The 20,232-nt window shown below is 45.1% G+C and overlaps 1 protein-coding gene across 1 annotated transcript in view; it reads right to left on the bottom strand.

The window, feature by feature from the left end:
- CFAP221 (cilia and flagella associated protein 221) overlaps positions 1–20,232 on the bottom strand; it is a 75,884-nt gene that overhangs the window by 17,885 nt on the left and 37,767 nt on the right. The window contains exons 7-14 of the mRNA XM_079924100.1: positions 19,759–19,862; positions 13,740–13,899; positions 11,447–11,567; positions 11,252–11,363; positions 10,981–11,089; positions 7,695–7,782; positions 6,125–6,214; positions 3,184–3,282 (exon numbers count right to left, since the gene is read on the bottom strand). Of these exons, the coding sequence (XP_079780226.1) occupies positions 3,184–3,282; positions 6,125–6,214; positions 7,695–7,782; positions 10,981–11,089; positions 11,252–11,363; positions 11,447–11,567; positions 13,740–13,899; positions 19,759–19,862 (883 nt within the window). The remainder of the gene's footprint in view (positions 1–3,183; positions 3,283–6,124; positions 6,215–7,694; positions 7,783–10,980; positions 11,090–11,251; positions 11,364–11,446; positions 11,568–13,739; positions 13,900–19,758; positions 19,863–20,232) is intronic.

The following is a 20,232-nucleotide window of genomic DNA, read 5'->3' as shown; positions in this document are numbered from 1 at the left end:
GACAAACTAAGCAGACAGTTCCACAGACATCGGGCGGTGGGCTGGGCGGCGCTGGCTGCACACCGCACGCTCTGCGTCCAGAGCAGGCGCCGCTGGGGGTGAGCGCTCCCTGCGCCCAGAGCTGGGGCCACTCCTTCCCATCCGCCCACGGCCTTGCCACTTATCCAGTGTGAAGAGGTGGCCGCTCCGTGCACAGTCCTGTTCAGGTACTGCGGACACAGTGGGGGGCGGACAAGGGTCCAGCCCGCACAGAGCTGACGTCCCGTTCGTGCGTGTGTGTGGAGTGGGATGGCAGGAGACAAACGAGCACACAAGCTAAACACCACGAAGCAAATGAAGAAGACTAAACACACGGGGGCGTGACTGAGGGGCTGGGAGGGGGTCTGGCCGCTGCCGCAGGGACGACGTAAGGAAGGCCTTTCTGGGAGGTGAGGTTCGATCTGAGACTTGAACAATGAGGAGACACTGGCCTTGGAAAGAGTTCTGAGCAGGGGAAGCAGCAGGTGCAGAGATCCTGATTCAGGAACAAAGGAGACATGCTTAAAGGACAGAGAGAAACCCAGTATGGCCTTGTCGCCTCGATAAAAATTGCGCCTTTTATTCCAATTGCAATGGGGGGCCTTTGGAAGGTTTTCCCAGGGGCAACGTCCGATCACGTCCAAGCTCTGGGAGGCCTCTTCTGGCTGCGGTGGTCCAGGCAGAGAGCACGGGGCTGTGACTGGGCCGGGGGGATGGCAGGGGCCGTCGGGCTGGGGACGTGTTGGCACATCTAACTGGCAGCACCTGCCGGGGAGTGTGCGGGAAAGACGGAGCCTCCACTCAGAGCCAAGCACACAGCTGCTGACCCAGGAGGACTGGCTCCAGAGTGGCCGGGGCTGTCCCACGAGTGTCTCATAGCCACCTCTGTCCCGCACAGGCGCAGAGCCCACCCAGACAAAGCCCCAGCAGGGACACTGGTTTACAGACATCAGCCTAGGCTGCAAGCACTGCTTGAGAGATCACCTGCAACGTAAACTCTTGGAGTCTTCTATGTGTTGACTCGCCTGACTTTCATGACAGCCCTGAGAAAGGTCTTACTGGTCTCCTCAGTGACAGATGAGGAAACGAAGGCACAGAGGTCATGGAACTTGTCCAAGATTGGAAAACTCATGAGAAGTAGCATCAAGATGGGAATGTAAACTGGTGCAGCCACTATGGAGAATAGTATGGAGGTTCCTCAAAGAACTACAAATAGAGCTGTGAAATGATCCAGCATTCCCACTCCTGGGCATACATCCGGACAAAACTCTAATTTGAAAAGATACATGCACCCCAATGTTCATAGCATCACTATTCACGATAGCCAAGACATGGAAACAACTTAAATGTCCACCAACAGAGGAATGGATAAAGACGATGTGGTCCATATACACAATGGAATACTACTCAGCCATCAAAGAGGATGAAATAACGCCGTTTGCAGCAACATGGATGGACCTAGAGATTCTCATACTAAGTGAAGTAAGTCAGACAGAGAAAGACAAATACCACATGGTATCACTTACATGTGGAATCTAAAATATGACACAAAGGAACCTACCTACAAAACAGAAACAGACTCAGAGACGTAGAAAACAGACTTGTGGTTGCCAAGTGGGAGGGAGGGAGGGGGAGGGAAGAACTGGGAGTTTGGGATTAGCAGATGTGAGCTATTATCCATAGGACGGATAAACAACAAGGTCCTACTGTAGAGCACAGGGAACTATATCCAATACCCTGTGATAAACCATATGGAAAAGAATAAAAAAAAGAATATATATGTATAACGGAATCACTTTGCTGTACACCAGAAATTCACACAACATTGTAAATCAGCTATACTTGAATAAAAAACTTTTAAAAACCATAAAAAAAGAAGTAGCACCAAGAATGAAGGGCAAGAGACTTCCCTGGTGGTCCAGTGGTTAGGACTCTGTGCTTCCACTGCAGGGGGCACAGGTTTGATCCCTGGTTGGGGAACTAGATCCCACATGCTGCACGGTGTGACCAAAAATCAATCAATCCATCCATCCATCAATCAAATACATTTACTAGTGGAAAAAAAGAGTAAAATGATTATCTAAAATAAAAATGAAATAATTTATTAAAGAAAAAGAAAAAAGAATGAAGGGCAAGCAGTCTGTCTCCAGAGTCCGTGTCTCCACCGCTGGTCTCCCTGCCGGGGTGGGGGCAGGAGGGCTTCTGCCCCCCAGGCAGCCAGGCTCCAGTGGCTGGGACGAGAGGTCGACAGGCAGCATAAGATGCAAGAGGCACCCCAAGACGGCCAAGCGCTAGTGCTTACAGGACTGTTGGCTGGAGGAGGGGTAGGCTGGGCTGGCCGAAGGACAGGTGTGGGTGGAGGGAAGGGAGATGGGATGGGGTTTCAGGTGGTGTCCTGGGAGAAGAAGAGGACTGGGGCCACACAGAGGACTGGGACAGCTGCGGGGGGAGCGGAGCCAGGCCAGGGGGCCACCTCACACCCTTTGTGGACTGTAGAGGCCGAGGGGCACAGGAGCACCCCACTGTCCTCTCTAGAAATCACTAACCAGCATCCTTCCATACGGCCCAGCAATTCTGCTCCTAGGTGTACACGCCCCAGAGAACTGAAAACATGGCCACAAACTTGCACATAAATGTCTGTAGCGCCGTTATTCTCACCATGACAGCCAAAAGGTGAGAACAGCCCAAATGTTTCAACCGATGACTAGATAAAGAGTGTGGTATCTCCGTTCAAGGATGAATACTATTCATCCTGAAAAAGGAATGAGGTACTGAAACGTGCTACACCGTGGATGAACCCTGAAAACATGTTAAGTGACAGAAGCCAGTTACGAAAGGCCATGTATTGTAGGATTCCGTGTATACGAAACGTCCAGAATAGGCAAATTCACAGAGGCAGAAAGTGAACAGGGAAGGGGGTGGGGGGTGGAGAGCGACTGCTGCTGGCGACCAGGCTTCTTTAAGCAGTGATAAAAACGCCCTAAAATCCGATAGTGGTGATGGCCGTACTCCACTAAAAACGACTGAACTGTACACTTTACAGGAGTGAATTTTAAGGCATGTGAATTGCATCTCAATAAAGCTGCTATAAAAAAAACTCACTGTTCAATTTCCCTGTGCTGATAACTAAAGAAATTAAATTTCCAACCTGGTGCTGAAACTTACCTTGCGTGCTGCTTGCTGAAACCGTCTCTGCGCCCAGAACCTGTTGACCCAAGTGTTATTTACGAGCGGATCAAAATTAGGATGAAATTCCCTGGTTTTCTGTGAACACAAAATATAGGTGCATGTTAGGTTTAAATTTTAACTCCTGGCATAAAAGCATTTAATAAAAATGTTTCAGAGTTGGATCCCAAACCAAGTTATTATTTGTTCTTCCATTTAATGAGCACTTATTAAGCACTTTTGGTGTACACAGCATTATAGGGAATACTTCTTGGGTTAGGGACCAAAAGTGGAAGACAAGATTTGGGTTTCAAGAAATGTACAATCTAGGGACTTCTCTGGTGGCGTACTGGATAAGAATCTACCTGCCAGTGCAGGGGACACAGGTTCGATCCCCGGTCTGGGAAGATCCCACATGCTGCGGAGCAACTAAGCCCCGTACGCCACCACTATTGAGCCTGCACTCTAGAGCTCACGAGCCACAACTACTGAAGCCCACGTGCCTAGAGCCCGTGCTCCACAACAAGAGAAGCCACTACAATGAGAAGCCCGCACACTGCAACAAAGAGTAACCCCCACTCGCTGCAACTAGAGAAAGCCCGCGCACAGCAACAAAGACCCAACACAGCCAAAAATAAATAAATAAATACATTGATATTAAAAAAAAAAGAAATGTACAATCTAATCTCATTTTCCAAGTGATTTACAATGCCACATCTATCATATATCAAGACTCGATACATATGTGGATCTGCTTCTGTCTTTCTATTTGGTTTCATTTCTCTTTTGCCTATCCGTATGCCAATAATACCACACTGCCTTAAGGATCCAACTTGGTCAAAAAGCTTTGTCTCCTTCAGAGAAAGTCCTCTCCCCCGGTTTATTCATTTTAAGTTAAAAAAATTCTTGAGCCTTTGTTCTTTCATATATATACGTATATCTACATAATATTCATGTTCATGTTGTGTATATACACATATATATGTACTTAAAGAGTTATAAAATTCCATGACAAAGCCTACTGAGGTACTAATTGGGATTGCATTTAATCTGTAGATCAATTTGGAAAAAGGTAACATCTTTACATGCTTATTCTCTTCCATAAGACATCTATAAATATCTTTCAATTTATTTAGATCTTTGTTATTGTTTTAATGTAAAGTTTGTAATTGTTAGATTTGCTTCTAGGTACTTGCTTGCTATTATAAATTACATGTCTATTAAAGTATATGTTAACGTTTCATTTCTTGTATATGAAAATACAGTAGATATTCTTGTATAATGATTTTATCTGCAATTCCCAAATTCTCTTACAAAGTCAGTAGGTTTAATTAATCTGGCAATAGACGCTTTTAGATTTTCTACAATCATAGTTAATTATATCATATAAAATCAATGATCTTTTTATTTCTTTCTCTCCAATACTTATAACTTTTCTTGTATCTTTCTCTTATCATACTGTACTATCCAGAACCTCTAACACAATATTGAATAAAAGAGTTTGTACTTGCTTGTATATACAGTACCTCTAATTTTTCGCCAATTAGAATGACTTTTACTGTAATTTTTTTGAAAAATCAATTTATGAGTTTACAAAAGCTTCTGTTTCCCTCATTTGTTAAGAGTTTTCCTTTTAGAAAACTGTGACTATTACATCAAAAAAAAAAAAAAGAAAGAACGAAATGTACAGTCTAGAGAGGAAGAATAAAGTCACACAGAAATCAGAACCCTGCGTCGGGTGCTGGGATGCTGCAGAAGCAGGAGGCCAGACCGTGTGGTCCCCAGTGGAGCCCACGCACCGGGGCCACAAGCGTGTGTGGGTCAGTAATGACTGGGAAGGAAAGGGTGTCTGGGGGTGTCGTGACGCCGGCCAGAGCCTTGGGCGCTGCAGGTCACTGAACAGGGGAGCAACGTGAAGACAGTCATCGGAAGTGAGTCAGTCTTGCGTTGGCCCGGGCAGTGGGCCATGGAGGAGACGGCAGAGGGGCGGAACACAAACGATTCACCTGCAGGATGAGCTGAGGGTGAGCCGTGAAGGTGGACCGGGGGATGGCCTCGTGGAAGAGCGATTAGCACAACTGTGTGGCCAGATGAGATGGGGCGGGGCGGGGGGGGGAAAGAGGTAAAAACAGTGCAGGCGTGCAGACCCAGAAGAGAAAACTGAGAATGGTGGAGGTGGGGAGACTGGGAAGCATTTTTTCGTTGTTAAAATTAAAAATTGGGGTAAACAACAAGGTCCTACTGTAGAACACAGGGAACTATATTCACTATCCTGTGATAAAACATAATGGAAAAGAATGTGAAAAAGAATGTATATATATGTATAAGTGAATCACTTCTGTACAGCAGAAATTAACACAACATTGTAAATCAGCTATGCTTCAAAAAAATTTCTTTAAGTAAAAAAAATTAAAAATTGGGGTTTTAACCAGAAACTATCACATGACAGAGGAAACTCCGGGGGGTGGGGTGGCTACTGTCCCCACTTCACGTTTGAGGACACCAGGGCACGAGGGCTCAGAGGGCTCTTCCCGGGTCCCAAATCTGAGGTGGAGCTGGGACCAGAGCTCTGGCGTCTGACTGGCTGTCTTCTTACAAGGGGAGGGGAGGGGGCCAGGAACCCACCCAGGGACCCACCCTGAGGACCTGCGGACAGGGGCATGGGCAGCAAAGGGGAAGAACAAAGGAGACCAAGAGGAGAAATCGGAGGTGTGGGAAGCAGGGGCCCATTTACAAGGCTGTTAATTTCAAGGGAAACAACTACAAATTGATGCCTGACTTGTGGATATGTCATAAGAAAAAACACCCCGAAAGGTAAGCAATTTAAAAACTATTAAAAATCTCTTGGTAAAAGGATTTCTATAAAATTGTTTATATGCTTAAAAAATAAGCATATAAAGAGCTCCTGATAATTAGATTCCAAATAAAGAAAGTTACTTACTTCTTCCAGGTCGCGTACAACCCGTTTCGGGTGAACTTCTGTCTTGAGTCGCTGGAATTCGTCATCCAAAACAGGATCTCCTCTATCTAGCTGGGATTTTCAATCATCAAAAATGTTAAAATGGAATACAAAGGCACACAACTGTATTTCTCTTTGAAACTGGTAGAAACCCATTAAGCCATTGGTCAAAGGCACGTGATCCCTTCCCTTTCCTGGGTGGTGGAAGTTGGGGGTCTGTCCCTTCCGTGGAGAGGTGTCCCCGCCGCCTGCTCCCTGGCCCCCGAGCAATCTCCCCTACCCCGGAGCCACTGGCACTGCCTGGTCGCTCCCAGGAAGGCCGCCGGGCTTGGCTCAGTGTCTCCCCACACCTGCCTCCACGGTAAGAGGGCCGTGCACCTGCACACATGTGTTAGCTCTTGCCTCTCTGTGGTTTTTATTATTTCTGTGTTAGGTAACTTCTAAAACTAGCTTGGCTTTCAGGTATGCTGTTCACAAACATTTTTATAGACTAAATCGGAAGAAATCTGACCAAAACATTAACACCCTACTCGAAAATGAGAGGATCTACTGGAGAGAACAGGGAACTCTACTCAATATTTTGTAATAACCTCTAAGGGAAAAGAATCTGAAAAAGAATAGATGTGTGTGTGTGTGTGTGTGTGTGTGTGTGTGTGTGTGTATGTGTGTGTGTGTGTGTAACTGAATCACTGAGCTGTATACCTGAAACTAACACAATGTAAATCAACTCTACTGCAATCAAAGAAAACAAGAAATAACAGATGTCTACGATTGTCACCAGGGTGGTGAGCTGTCCCGTCTGATTTGCACGCAGCAGGAGGTTGAGTTTGAGACGGGGGACCTTAGGTTCAAAATACAGATTCCGTGGGGAGAGACCCTGAACTCCAGGACGACTAAAAGTCAAATAAAATAGAGGGACTTTAAAGACGGGATTGGCAAACGCGTTGTTAGACGAAAGAGGAGGGAGACTTCTTGTGCCTCTACTTAGACTCCACTCACTTACGATGAGCACTCAGAATGTAGCACTACTGGCCGCCGCCCCCGAGGGTCTGGGCCGCGCGGTTCCTGTGCCCACTAGCTCTGCACCCTCCCTCCCTCTCGCTTTTGCTCGGTTTCCTGCCACAGGGCGCGGCCTCCAGCTTTGGTCTGGACTTGGCTCTGGCTTCGCTCCTGGTCACCGTCTCTGGGTCTCTCTTACCTTCGTGCTCTGCAGCTCACGCCCAGCATTCCAGCCCAGACCAGAGCCATTCCCTGCCTCTAAGTTGGGCGCCTTTCTCCTCTTTACTGCTTTTCAAACGTATACCGTGTCTTCTAGGAAGCTTTCCAGCTAGATGAGTCCCCTGCTAGCTGGACTCTGAAGGCCCACACTGCTTAGCAGTGGTCTCGGTGACAGTTACAGGCAGCCTCGATTTACAGTTAACCGAGGGCTGGTTATCAGCCTCCCGTCCCAACTTAATTGTAAGGTTTTCTCTCCTTATATGACATCTTGCATACAGCAGGAATTAACAATGTTTAGTGAAATAAATGACATCGAATTAGCAGTGATTCTGACCTTGTATTTGTTGTTTACTCTCTGCCGCTCCTCAGTAAGGTCTTTTTTGAATTTAAGGGACATGTGATCTTTACCGAGGTGTACCTGCCTGGGGAGAAAAAAACCAGCTTCCAGAACCCATCAGAATACCATAGTCGACTTCAGGATGGAGTGTCTTAGCCATACTGCACAGCTGAAGAGGGAGGACACACCGTGGCGCAGAGAAGCTGCAGAGACCACAGCAACACAACTCGGGTGAATAATGTGTCCACAAGACGAAGCTCAGCTTCTAGTGACACACACCAAAATATTTATGGATAGAGAAACCTGGATGCTCAACCCCAGTCGCCATCAGGGAAATGCAAATCAAAGCACAGTGATGGACCACTACTGCACACCCCCTTGGGTGACGATTCATGATGATGACGGTGACAACAATCATAATGAAGGGAAATAACAGGAATGCCAAGGAGGGGGAGAAACTGGAAGCTTCGCACGTTGCGGGTGGGAATGTAAACTGCTGCAGCCGCGTAGAGCACAGCTTGGCCGTTCTCAAAAAGGTAAACATACAATGACCGTACGACCCAGCGATTCCTCTCTTACGCATACACCCAAGTGTCCTGAAAAGATAAGTTCCCACAAAAACCTGTATATAAATGTTCGTAGCAGCATTATTTAAAATAGCCAAGAGGTGGAAACCACCCAAGTGTCCATCAACTGATGAGTGAATAAACACAATGTAGTATGTCCCTAAAATAGAATCTTATTCAGCCATAAACATGAATGAAGTACTGACAGGTGCTGTGATGTGGATGAAGCTTGAACACACGAATGGTGGAAGAAGCCAGTTACTAAAGGCCATGTGTCCTACGATTGCATTCATGTGAAATAAGGGGCAATGTCACAGAGACAGAAAGCGGATTAGCGGTCGCCAGGGGCTGGGGAAAGAGGACGGGGCGTGACTGCTTCATGCTTATGACGGGCTTCCTTTCTGGAGGGATGAAAATGTTCTGGAAAAAAGTGGTGACCGTTGCACAACACCGTGAACGTGCTAATAATTTCTTGTACACTTTAAAATGGTTAAAATGGTTCATTTTATGTGATGTGAATGTCATCACACTTAAAACACCTCTGGTATGTAATGTACCCATCATGGAGTCTGATATGTGTTCAAAGTATATAGTAACAGAGTTCCCTGGAGGTCCAGTGGTTAGGATTCTCGGCTTTCACCGCCGAGGGCCTGGGTTCGATCCCTGGTTGGGGAGCTAAGATCCCGAAAGCTGCACGGCGTGGCCAAAAAAAAAAGAGAACAAAACAAGGATACAGTAGCTGTGGTTTTTAAAGTTCTGGAGAACTGTCTTAGATTAAAGGAAACTAAAGAGATATGGAAACTACACACAAATTGTATGATCTTTGATTGGACCTTGGATTCCCCACTTTAAAACCCAAAACCCCCTGGTATAAGAGTCATTACTGGGACAACAAGGTAAATCTGCATATAGGCTGATTATTTGGTGCTTCATCAATGGTAAACCTCTTGGACGTGATTATGGTGATGTTGGAGAACGTCCCTGCTTTTAGGAGCTACATGCTAAAGCCTTTAGGGGCGAGGGTTCATGGCACTTGTACCTGCAACTCGCTTTCAAAGGGCTCAGGGGGATAAAGGGGGTGTCTGCGCCTGTGCATTTGTGCGCGTGTGCACGCGCGTGGCGTTAACCACTGACCCTACATCAATGTGTGTGCCTCTTACTGGCGGGGTTAAAATCTTTTAACAAAAAAGTAGGGAGAAAGTATTAAGTGAACAACACATGATCAAAAGTAAATTTAGGGGGCTTCCCTGGTGGGGCTGTGGTTGAGAGTCCGCCTGCCGATGCAGGGGACACGGGTTCGTGCCCCGGTCTGGGAAGATCCCACGTGCCGCGGAGCGGCTGGGCCCGTGAGCCATGGCCGCTGAGCCTGCGCGTCCGGAGCCTGTGCTCCGCAACGGGAGAGGCCACAACAGTGAGAGGCCCACGTACTGCAAAAAAAAAAGTGAATTTAGGGACTTCCCTGGTGGTGCAGTGGTTAAGAATCGCCTGCCAATGCAGGGAACACGGGTTTGAGCCCTGGTCCAGGAAGATCCCACATGCCGCGGATCAACTAAGTCCACGCGCCACAACTACTGAGCCCGCGCACCTGGAGCCCGTGCTCTGCAACAAGAGAAGTCACCACAATGAGAAGCCCACGCACAGCAACGAAGACCCAACACAGCCCAAAACAAATAAATAGATAGATAAATAGATAAATAAATAAATAAACAAAAAACAAAATTTAGGATGTGATTTTGAGTCTGTTACAAAGAAGCATACGTGGAAGGGAAAACACGAGGGTTAACAGTGGTCACTGTACTAACAGTGATTTTTTTTTTCCTCTTCTACACTCAAAATAAAATCTCCAAGTTTCTACAATGACAATGTGTCCACTTTTTTTACAACAGGGAAAGAGTATTTTTAAAAAATGGTCCTGGGTAACCTGGCATACGCCCTGTTCAACTGAGGCCAGACCCCGAGTACAGGCTCACACAGGATTCTGTGAATTCACAGAAGGGGCTGTTTCTCCTGAGGGGGTGGCAGGGTGGGGACACCTGGGCCGGCCCCAGAGCTCAGGGTGCGTGGCCTGTCTGGGCGGCATGTGGGCTCTTAGTTCCCCGACCAGGGATGGGACCCGTACCCTCTGCAGTGGAAGCCCAGAGTCTTAACCACTGGACCACCAGGGAAGTTCCTCCAGGAGTCTCCGTTTGAACTCAGTTTAAGAGTTTCTAAAGTTACTTCAGCTGAATCTGTACACGTAGATACGCCTGGTATGATCTGGTAAAAATTTGTAAAAAGGGTTCCATTTTGTTTGCAGGAGCGCAAAGAAGAAGCCTCGCATCTGAGTTTGAAAACCTCCACCGGGAGCCTCCCCGAGCCCAGCCTGCACTGCCGGGATCCCCGGATGGCCTCTGAGGCACACAGCCCAGGACACAGGGGGCTCGGGGTGGGGTGAGAGGTGACGGGGCAAGACCCGGGGTGCCTGTCACCCAGATCGGTCCTGAGCAAGGGGGGTGCACTCTGGCTCTGCCACTGGTCATGCTTAGGAAACAGCATGGTTTGGTCACATTAGTTTATTCCCAAAAGAAACTTCACTCTGAAACAGAAGGTCCATTAAAGGGGAGAGAATAATCAAAATTTTCAAAGGGCATAAAAAGGTATTACATTTCATTGTGTCTCATGTCTCATGGATTACCAAAACCACCGTCACTTGATGCAAATAATTGTGCGATATTTACCACTTAAGGTGATTTCTGAGCTCTTCGTAAGTGTTCTGTCTGACTTTCTGTTCAAAGAGTGTTTCCTTCATCTGTCTTGTTTTTGAAACCTCAGTGCCTTGGTCCAAAACTGAGGGAGGGAGCAAACACGATTATACCAGTAATCAAATCAGAATCACTGGCTGAGAGAAAAACACATTTCTAATGGCAAAACAAAACAGCGATCTAACTGAGTTTTGCTGCTGCTTCAGATTCTGCCCAGGGGCTGATTTACGGAGGATCAACTGCTTACCTTCTCTTAATTCTTTAATCTTCAATTTTCCCGGTTCTTGGTTTAGAACAGTTGCCACAGCAAATGGATTCGATAAATCTACTGGAAATCTCAAGTTCTGATATTCGATTTCCTGAGACCAAACCAGGAGGGAAAAGTCATTATTTGCCTTCTCTGTCATTCCTTCCATCGTGGTTCACATAACGCCCACTTTACCTTAATCTTGGGAGGCTTTGCCTTTGCTGGCAATCGGTGAAAATGTACATGTGTCCTTGCCTTTTCTGGAGGAACAACTACTTTCCTAGAAAGAGTATTGAATCTTTCAAATTCTTCTAACCTAGAGTTGAAAACAGATTATTAAATTAGTATGTAATGCAACAACTCAAGGCTCCTAATTTTAGTTCTTTCCAATAATACCATGACTTATAGTCCATTAAATATCAATACTATATCTAAACTAGAAATCAATCTGAGTGCTAAAACAGTGGTTTACTAAAATAAATGCAAGGTCAGGATAACAGAGCATAATCATATACAAACAGCTGCTCGATGGCTGTTTTCCTTATGTTCTCAAAGAACCTAACAAGTGGAAAACAGGACATGCTGAAAAATGCTCTCAGCGTCCAGCATAATCATTTCTGGGCTGTTGGATTTCCACAGCTAAATTTACTTACCACATTTAAAAACTCTTACATTGATTTATGTTCCTAGTAAAAGAATAATTTTTCCCACTGTTTGTAGCAAGATCTTTAAAAAAAAAAAGTGATTCAGGTTAATGTTTGAGATCTTTTCTGTGAATGAAAACTGCTTTAAACATAGGCAGGTATAGACAGGGCTGCTTCCATGTCTGCAGAAGCTGCTTATTCATCATGAGATGTAGTAGAACCACGTATGTTTATAAATGCTACCCATGAAAGCATTTTCTTAAGCAAGAATGTGTGAACACGTGTTTGGTGGGATGACACGTGTCCATGACGTTACAGAGGTAAGATGAGAGACTGCGACCATTCATGCATTCTGACATGCCAGGTGCATTGGCCTAGTGCCTACTGACCCGGCCCCACTGCACAACACGGGCCATAGGCCTGCGATCCCAAACTTAACGTGGCCTGTGTGAGAGTCCTGAAAGGTCACGGCACGGGAGAACCTGTCCACACTGACTGACGCGCTGTGAGGTGCAGGGACAAGTGAGCTGTGGCCCGGCATCTGCATCTCAACAGAGCTCTGATACCACCTCTGCCGTAAATATCTGGGAAACAACCCCAAATTTCTGAGGGTGTTAAAAACCAGTCTCCTAAAGCAACCATACTCCAATGAAAATTAACAGCAACAGCAAAAAGCCCAGTCTCCTTAGGAAGTCTAATTGCTAGTGTTAAGGATGGAAATGAGAAAACGAGAAACCAAAGAGTTATGTGGAATTGGCAGTGCCAAAGTCAGGACATACGTGAGTGCATCCATCACATACCCAACTCTGAAACAGAAAAGCAACTATGACACCTTCAGAACACACTGCAGCTGGGTCACTTTTCACCTTCCTGGTGGAATGTCTGTTCTAGCCCCACCTGCAGCCTGGGGAGACACAGTCCTGGAAAACATCAAGAGTGCTCTAAACAAGACGTTAAACTCCAGTTGGGAAACCAAAACATCAGTTACGAAAGGTCTGCTCCCACTCTCGTACGGAGGCTGGGCCGCGCACTGCGCCATTGCATGTACGAACACGCCTGTGGAAGTCAAGGTCAAAGAGGGGCAAGTCAACGTCCCACTCAGGCGATGCCGTTAAGGAGGCAGTTTGTGTGTCGCAGCACGTGACCCGAGCTGGTCAGTGGCGTTCTGCTCGGCCAGTAACTGACACCAGAAGAATGAGCACTGCTTTTCAGTTACATCCAATGCCACTTCTTCATCGGCTGACTCATGTTAGTTCTACTGTGGGAACTTCCAAGATTTGGGTTCAGCGGGCCACACGAAGAGTCTATAGTTGACTTGAGCTGCTTTGGCTCTTTAGAAAAAGAATAATAACATAAATATATAATAAACCGTGGAGTTAGTTCTTATTTTGATACTAGGTTGTTACTCCACTTTATTTAATATGCCTAATGATATTACTGTGTGATGTGTACCTGTGCATGGAGGGGAGAGGAGAAAATCAAACTTTTTCTTTATCGTTTTCAAAATATTTGTAAGGGTTTTCCAAGATTGGGGTTTCTACTGTGAAATTTTCCTTTCCTCAGTCATCTCTTCCCCTCTTGCCAGAAGCAACTACAGCTCCAAGTGCAGAGCTATCCTCTGCATTGCTGTTGTATCTTAAGTGTATTTTATGAAGGTTCATCGTTTAAATAAGTTTTTAAAACTGACATAGAATTGACAGAAAACAGTATATTAGTTTCAGGCATAGTAAGTACGCTTTTGATGGCATTCTGCTACAAGAAAGAAACACAGAATGGAAGGAAGGAAGACCTGGGCTTTTGAAAAAGTTTGAAGAATACACAGAAGCCCCCCAAGGCAGCCGTACTTTAAAGCCATATTGGGGTAGCACGTGCCGGTGAAGACACACTCGTATGGTTGCGAGTTGAACTGTGCAATCCACAGCTGCACTTTTATCTGTGCGATCCCACACTGAAAGGGGGTAAACGTCACTGTCACATCCATCTTCCCGTTCGCTGGTATTATTCCTGGGAGGAAAGACATGAGAAAACGTGATGCGTTCTCTTCCTGCCAAGTCCCAGCAAAGAGGCTGACACACACACACATCCCCCACACATACCGTACACACACACCCCATACACACACACACCCCCACACACACTATACACACACACCATACACACACACACACACACCACACACACACACACACCATACACACACACACACCATACACACACACACCATACACACACACCCCACACCCCCCCACACACACTATACACACACACCATACACACACACACACACACCATAAACACACACACAAACCATACACACACACACACACCCCACACACACCCCACACACACCATACACACACACACACCCCACACACCCTCCACACACACCATACACACACACACACCATACACACACACACTATACACACACACCACACACACACCATACACACACACCATACACACACACACACCATACACACACACTATACACACACACCACACACACACCACACACACACACCATACACACACACACCACACACACACACACCCCGCCACACACACACACACACACACTATACACACACACCATACACACACACCACACACAGACACACCATACACACACACACCACACATACACACCATAACACACACACCCCACACACACACCATACACACACACACCCCCCCACACCCCCCCACACACACCACACACACCATACACACACACCACACACACACACACCATATACACACACACACTCCACACACCCCACACACACCATACACACCACACACACCACACATACACACCATACACACACACACACCATACACACACACTATACTATACACACACACCACACACACCACACCATACACACACACACACCATACACACACACACACCCCACACCACACACACACACCATACACACACACACCATATACACACACACCACACCACACACACCACACACACAAATACATTCTCCCCGTGAGAAGCACCGGTGTTTCTACTATCTTTATACAGTCTTTTCATTAAATACACGTGAATCAACTGCTGCATGTTTACACTGATCTTATTTATCCAACTACTACCTTAATTCTTTATAATAACAACTCGATTGTGTCAGTTATATAAACATATACCTATCAATCAGCGTTACTGACTCAGAAGTGAATTCCCAGAACCATAATCTTTAAGCTAATTCCCACATGTCAATGTTCATGCTGTAAGCCACAAGGAAAAGCAAGGAACACACATAAAAGCTCGTGTCCAAATTATTCAGTTCCCTATATTTTCGTGTAATTTGATTCTCTCCTTTCAAATCTTCAGGATGGATGACTGTTCTCTCCAAAGTCAGCTATCACACGATGTTTATTTCTCCTTTGTATCTCTGGCGCCAGCAGGGCTTGGAACCCAGTAAGTGTTCAAAAAACGTGGAAAGGAAAATAAAAGGCAGGGAGGGAGGGAGGATCCATGCCCTAAGTGTGAGAGGGGCTAATGTTTCTGACTTCCACTGAAGGCTCTCTGGTTTGCTTTCTAGGTGGTTCCCTCTGTCCGGTGCATCGGGCCTTCCTATGGCCCCTGCAGAGGCCTTGTACCCCCTCATAAATGCCTGGCACCCCCCTTCCCATCCATGGCCTCTGAATCGTGGTCCACCCTCTGCCTTTCTCTCTGTGCCAACCGCACAGCCCTTTCCTTCAGCCATCCAAGCACTCACTGAGCACTGCTGGGTGCCAGGCACTCTTTTAGGCATTTGAGATACAGCAATAAACAAAGCAAAGTCCCAGAGTTCCCAGAGTTTACATGCTAGTCGGGATAGCAAACAAAAAGAAATAAGCAAGTGAAGATAAACTCTCAAGTCATGGCATGAGTACAGAGCAGGACTTGGGGAAGCAAGTGAAGCACAAGGAGCTGTCTGAGCGCCGGGGACATCAGGCTCAGGTGAAGAGGAGAGCGGCCTCTGCTCCAATCCCCAGACACGGGCTCCTGCACCCCAGGGCCTTGGCATCGCCGTTCCCCGACCTGGAAAGCCCTTCCTCCAAGTCTTCTTTCAGCCGCTGATTCCCACCCCTGAAACCATCTCTCTGCCGTCTGCCTCCCCTACTAAGTCTCACAAAAGCAAGTGCCTGCTCGTTACAGGTGTCCCAGCTCCGTAAATAAAACTTCAAAGCCTGCGCCAGCCTATGTGTTACAGCACCACCCCCAGGAGCCTCCACCCCCGACACTCCATCACCCCGCGATCCCCGGGTGCCACTCCAGCTGTCACCCTGCTATGTTTACCAGTCGCCCAACTAGACTGCAAGCCCCTAAGGCAGACACCAGGCCCCAGAGCTCTTTTATCTTCCCAGATCCCAGGCACGGTGCTTCAGAAAACTACAGAAAACCCTAAAGACTCCGCCAAAAACACCTGTTAGAATTAATTTAAAAAGTCAGTAAAGTTGCAGGATACAAATCAATATAGAAAAATCACTTGTGTTTCTATACACCAACAACAAACCATCAGAAAGTGAAATTAAGAAAACAATCCCACTGGGGACTTCGCTGGTGGCACAGTGGTTAAGAATCCGCCTGCCAATGCAGGGAACACTGGTTTGATCCCTGGTCTGGGAGGATCCCACATGCCGCAGAGCAGCTGGGCCCGTGAGCCACAACTACTGAGCCTGCTCTCTGGAGCCCACGAGCCACAACTACTGAGCCCGCGAGCCACAACTGCTGAAGCCCGCTAGCCCTTGCGCCCGTGCTCCGCAACAAGAGAAGCCACCGCAATGAGAAGCCCACACACCGCAATGAAGAGTAGCCCCCGCTCGCCGCAACTAGAGAAAGCCCGCACACAGCAATGAAGACCCAACACAGCCAAAAATAAAATAAAAATTAAAAACAAAACCCCCCAAAACAATCCCATTTACAATAGCAACACAAAGAATAAAATACCTAGGAATAAATTTTTTCCAGTTTTATTGAGAAATAATTGACATACATTTCTGTATAAGTTTAAGGTACACAGCATGATGGTTTGATTTACATATTTGTGAAACGATGACCACAACAGGTTTAATTAATGTTTACTATCTCAAATAGATACAATAAGAAGAAAAGAAAAAATTCTTCTTGTGATGAGGCCTAAATTTAATCAAGGAAGTGAAAGACCTGTACACTATAAGACATTGATGAAAGAAATTGAAGAAGACACAAATAAATGGAAAGATATTCCATGTTCATGGATTAGAAGAATTAATATTGTTAAAATGTCCATGCTATCTAAAGAGATATACAATTCAATGCAACCTTATCAGACTTCTAATGGTACTTTTCATAGAAATAGAACAAACAATTCTAAAATTTGTATGGAATCACAAAAGACTCAGAGTAGCTAAAACAATCTTGGGATAGAATGGAGCTAAAGCATCATGCTTTGTGATTTCAAATCCTATCACAAAGCTACAGTAATCAAAATAGAATGATAGTGACATAAAGATAGATAAATAGATTTATGGAAAAGAACAGAGAGCCCAGGAATAAACCCATGCATACGTGGTCAATTAATTGGCAACAAAGGATCCCAGAACATACACAGGGGAAAGGACAGTCTCTTCAATAAATAGTGTTGGGAAAACTTAACAGCCACATGTAAGAGAACAAAACTGAACCACTATCTTATACCACATACAAAAGTGAATGTGGGAAGCGGATTACTTAGGAGTTTGGGATTGACATGTACACACTACTGTATATAAAACAGACAACCAACAAGGACCTACTGTATAGCACAGGGAACTCTACTCAATAGTTTATAATACCCTATAAGGGAAAATAATCTAAAAAAGAATATATATATGAATGTATAACTGAATCACTTTGCTGTACACCCTACCCTAACACAACATTGTAAATCAACTATATTTCAATAAAAATTTAAAACATTAAAAAACATGACTTCAAAGTGGATTAAAGACTTGAATGTAAGACTTGACCATAAAACTCCTAGAACAAAACACAGAAAAAAGCTCCCTGACACTGGTCTCGGCAATGATTTTGGGGATTTGATACCAAAAGCAAAAGCAACAAAAGCAAAAATAAACAAGTGAGACTACATCAAATTCAAAAGCTTCTGCACAGTAAAGGAAACCATCAACAAAATGAAAAGGCAACCTATGGAATGGAAGGAAATATTTGCAAACTACGTATCCAGTCAGGCATTAACACCCCAGATATACAAGGATCTCATATAACTCAGTAGCAGAAAAACCCAAATAACCCAATTTTTTTCCATGAGCAAAGGACCTGAATAAACATTTTTCCAAAGAAGATATGCAAATGGCCAACAGGTACGTGTTCAACAACACTAATCATCAGGGAAATGCAAATAAAAACATAACGAGATATCACCTCACACCTATTAGAATGGCTATTATCGAAAAGAAGAGATAACAAATCCTGGTGAGGGTGTGGAGAAAAGGGAGCCCTGTGCACTGTTGGAAATACAAGCTGGCACAGCCACTACAGAGAACAGTATGGAGGTTCCTCAAAACGTTAAAAAAAAATAGAACTACCATATGGTCCAGCAATCCTACATCTGGGTATATATGCAAAGGAAATGAAATCATTATTTTGAAGAGATAGCTGTACTCCTATGTTCATTGCAGCATTATTCACAATATCCAAGGTATGGAAACAATCTGTGTCCATCAACAGTTGAATGGAAAAGAAGATGTGGTACATATATACAATGGAATATTATTCAGCCTTAAAAAAGAAGGAAACCCCGCTATTTACGACAATATGTACGAACCTGGAGGGCATTATGCTGAGTAAAATAAGCCAGACAGAGACAAAGACTGCATGGTATCGCTTATATGCATATCTAAAAGAAAAAAGCCCAGTTCTTAGAAACAGAGAGTAGAAAAGTGACTTCCAGGGGCTGAGGGGTGAGGGAAAAAGGAGAGGTTGATAAGAGGGTGTAGACTTCCAACTGCAGGATGAATAAGGTCTGAGGGCCTCATGTAAAACATGGTGACTATAGTTGGTAACATCCTACTGTATAATGGAAACTTGCTAAGAGTAGAGTAGAACTTAAATGTTTCACCCCCCAAAAAAAAGGAACTATGTGATGTGATGGATATATTAATTAACTCAATGAAGGAATCCTTTCACAATGTGTACATATGCCAAATCATCACACTGTACACTTTAAAAAGATAACAATTTTATGTGTCAACTATACCTCAAAAAATAAGAAAAAATACAAAATAAAAACAAAACGATTTTAGCATTCACAGCAGATCACAGTGGGCAGATATTTAAATCTGAAACCTAAACGTCAAGAGACAGAAACTGGGAAGCAGAAGTCAGCTCAGGTGGCGATTTCACTCTCAGAGGTCCTGAGCATCTCTGGGGCCTATATCCTTCGGGGCGTGCAAAGACAGATGGTCTACGCCACCTGTGAGACAGATTCCTTACACCCTTCACTACGATTCTGAAGGCTTGGAAAGAAATAATTTTCCCTTTTATCTGGACATGAATTAAAGGTGACTACAAAACCAAGGATGTACCAAGAGTCAAAACTAGAATTAGAATGGATTAACTTCTGATTTCAAGTTTTGACTCTGGGAGAAATTTACCTGGGCATTATTATAAATTATCTGCATGACACAAATTATCCCAAACTGTTTTTACTCCCAAATTGCTGGGTCCAATTCACATTATGTCAGACATGTAAAGTCTGCTACTCTTACACATTTGAAAATAACTATTCAAATGTGGCTTATTCTTCTCCATAACTTGAGAGCTACTTTCCAAATCATCTTCGATCTGAGAACTCTGGCAACTTGAGAATTAATTCTCCTTACCTGCCGTTGGCTCAACAGTAAAGGCTTGATGAGACTGAACCAACGCAACATGAAACTCGAAATCTACAGGACAACTGCATTGCAAAGGAATCACATAGCTTTTGCTGCAGAAAGAAAAGAAAAGAAAAATGGAAAATATTATTTTTCTTTATAACTAGATGTTTTGGTATCAAGGAAAAGAAACCCAGGTTATGTAATAAACAACCACAACCATGAGGACAGCCAACACTCATACAGTAATTCCCGGTGACGGCTAGCCGCCAGTAAACTAGGCTAATCCTGTCAGGTGGTAAGATGATTTCTCCACTGACAGAAGAGGAAACCAAGGCGCCGCGCAGGTTTCTGTCCTGTCCACGGGGACACAGCTGGTTTGCGACAGAACCAGGATTCAGTGCAGGTCCACTGTCCCGACAACAGCTCTGTCGGCCACCTGTCGAGTCGGGCAGCTTTAACCTACGGGTGCTCAGTCGCAGG

Source organism: Stenella coeruleoalba (assembly GCF_951394435.1).
Source record: "Stenella coeruleoalba genome assembly, chromosome: 6".
NCBI classification, from domain to species: Eukaryota; Metazoa; Chordata; class Mammalia; order Artiodactyla; family Delphinidae; genus Stenella; species Stenella coeruleoalba.
The sequence above is the reverse complement of the archived record's forward strand: the minus strand, read 5'-3'. Positions and strand labels throughout refer to the sequence as shown.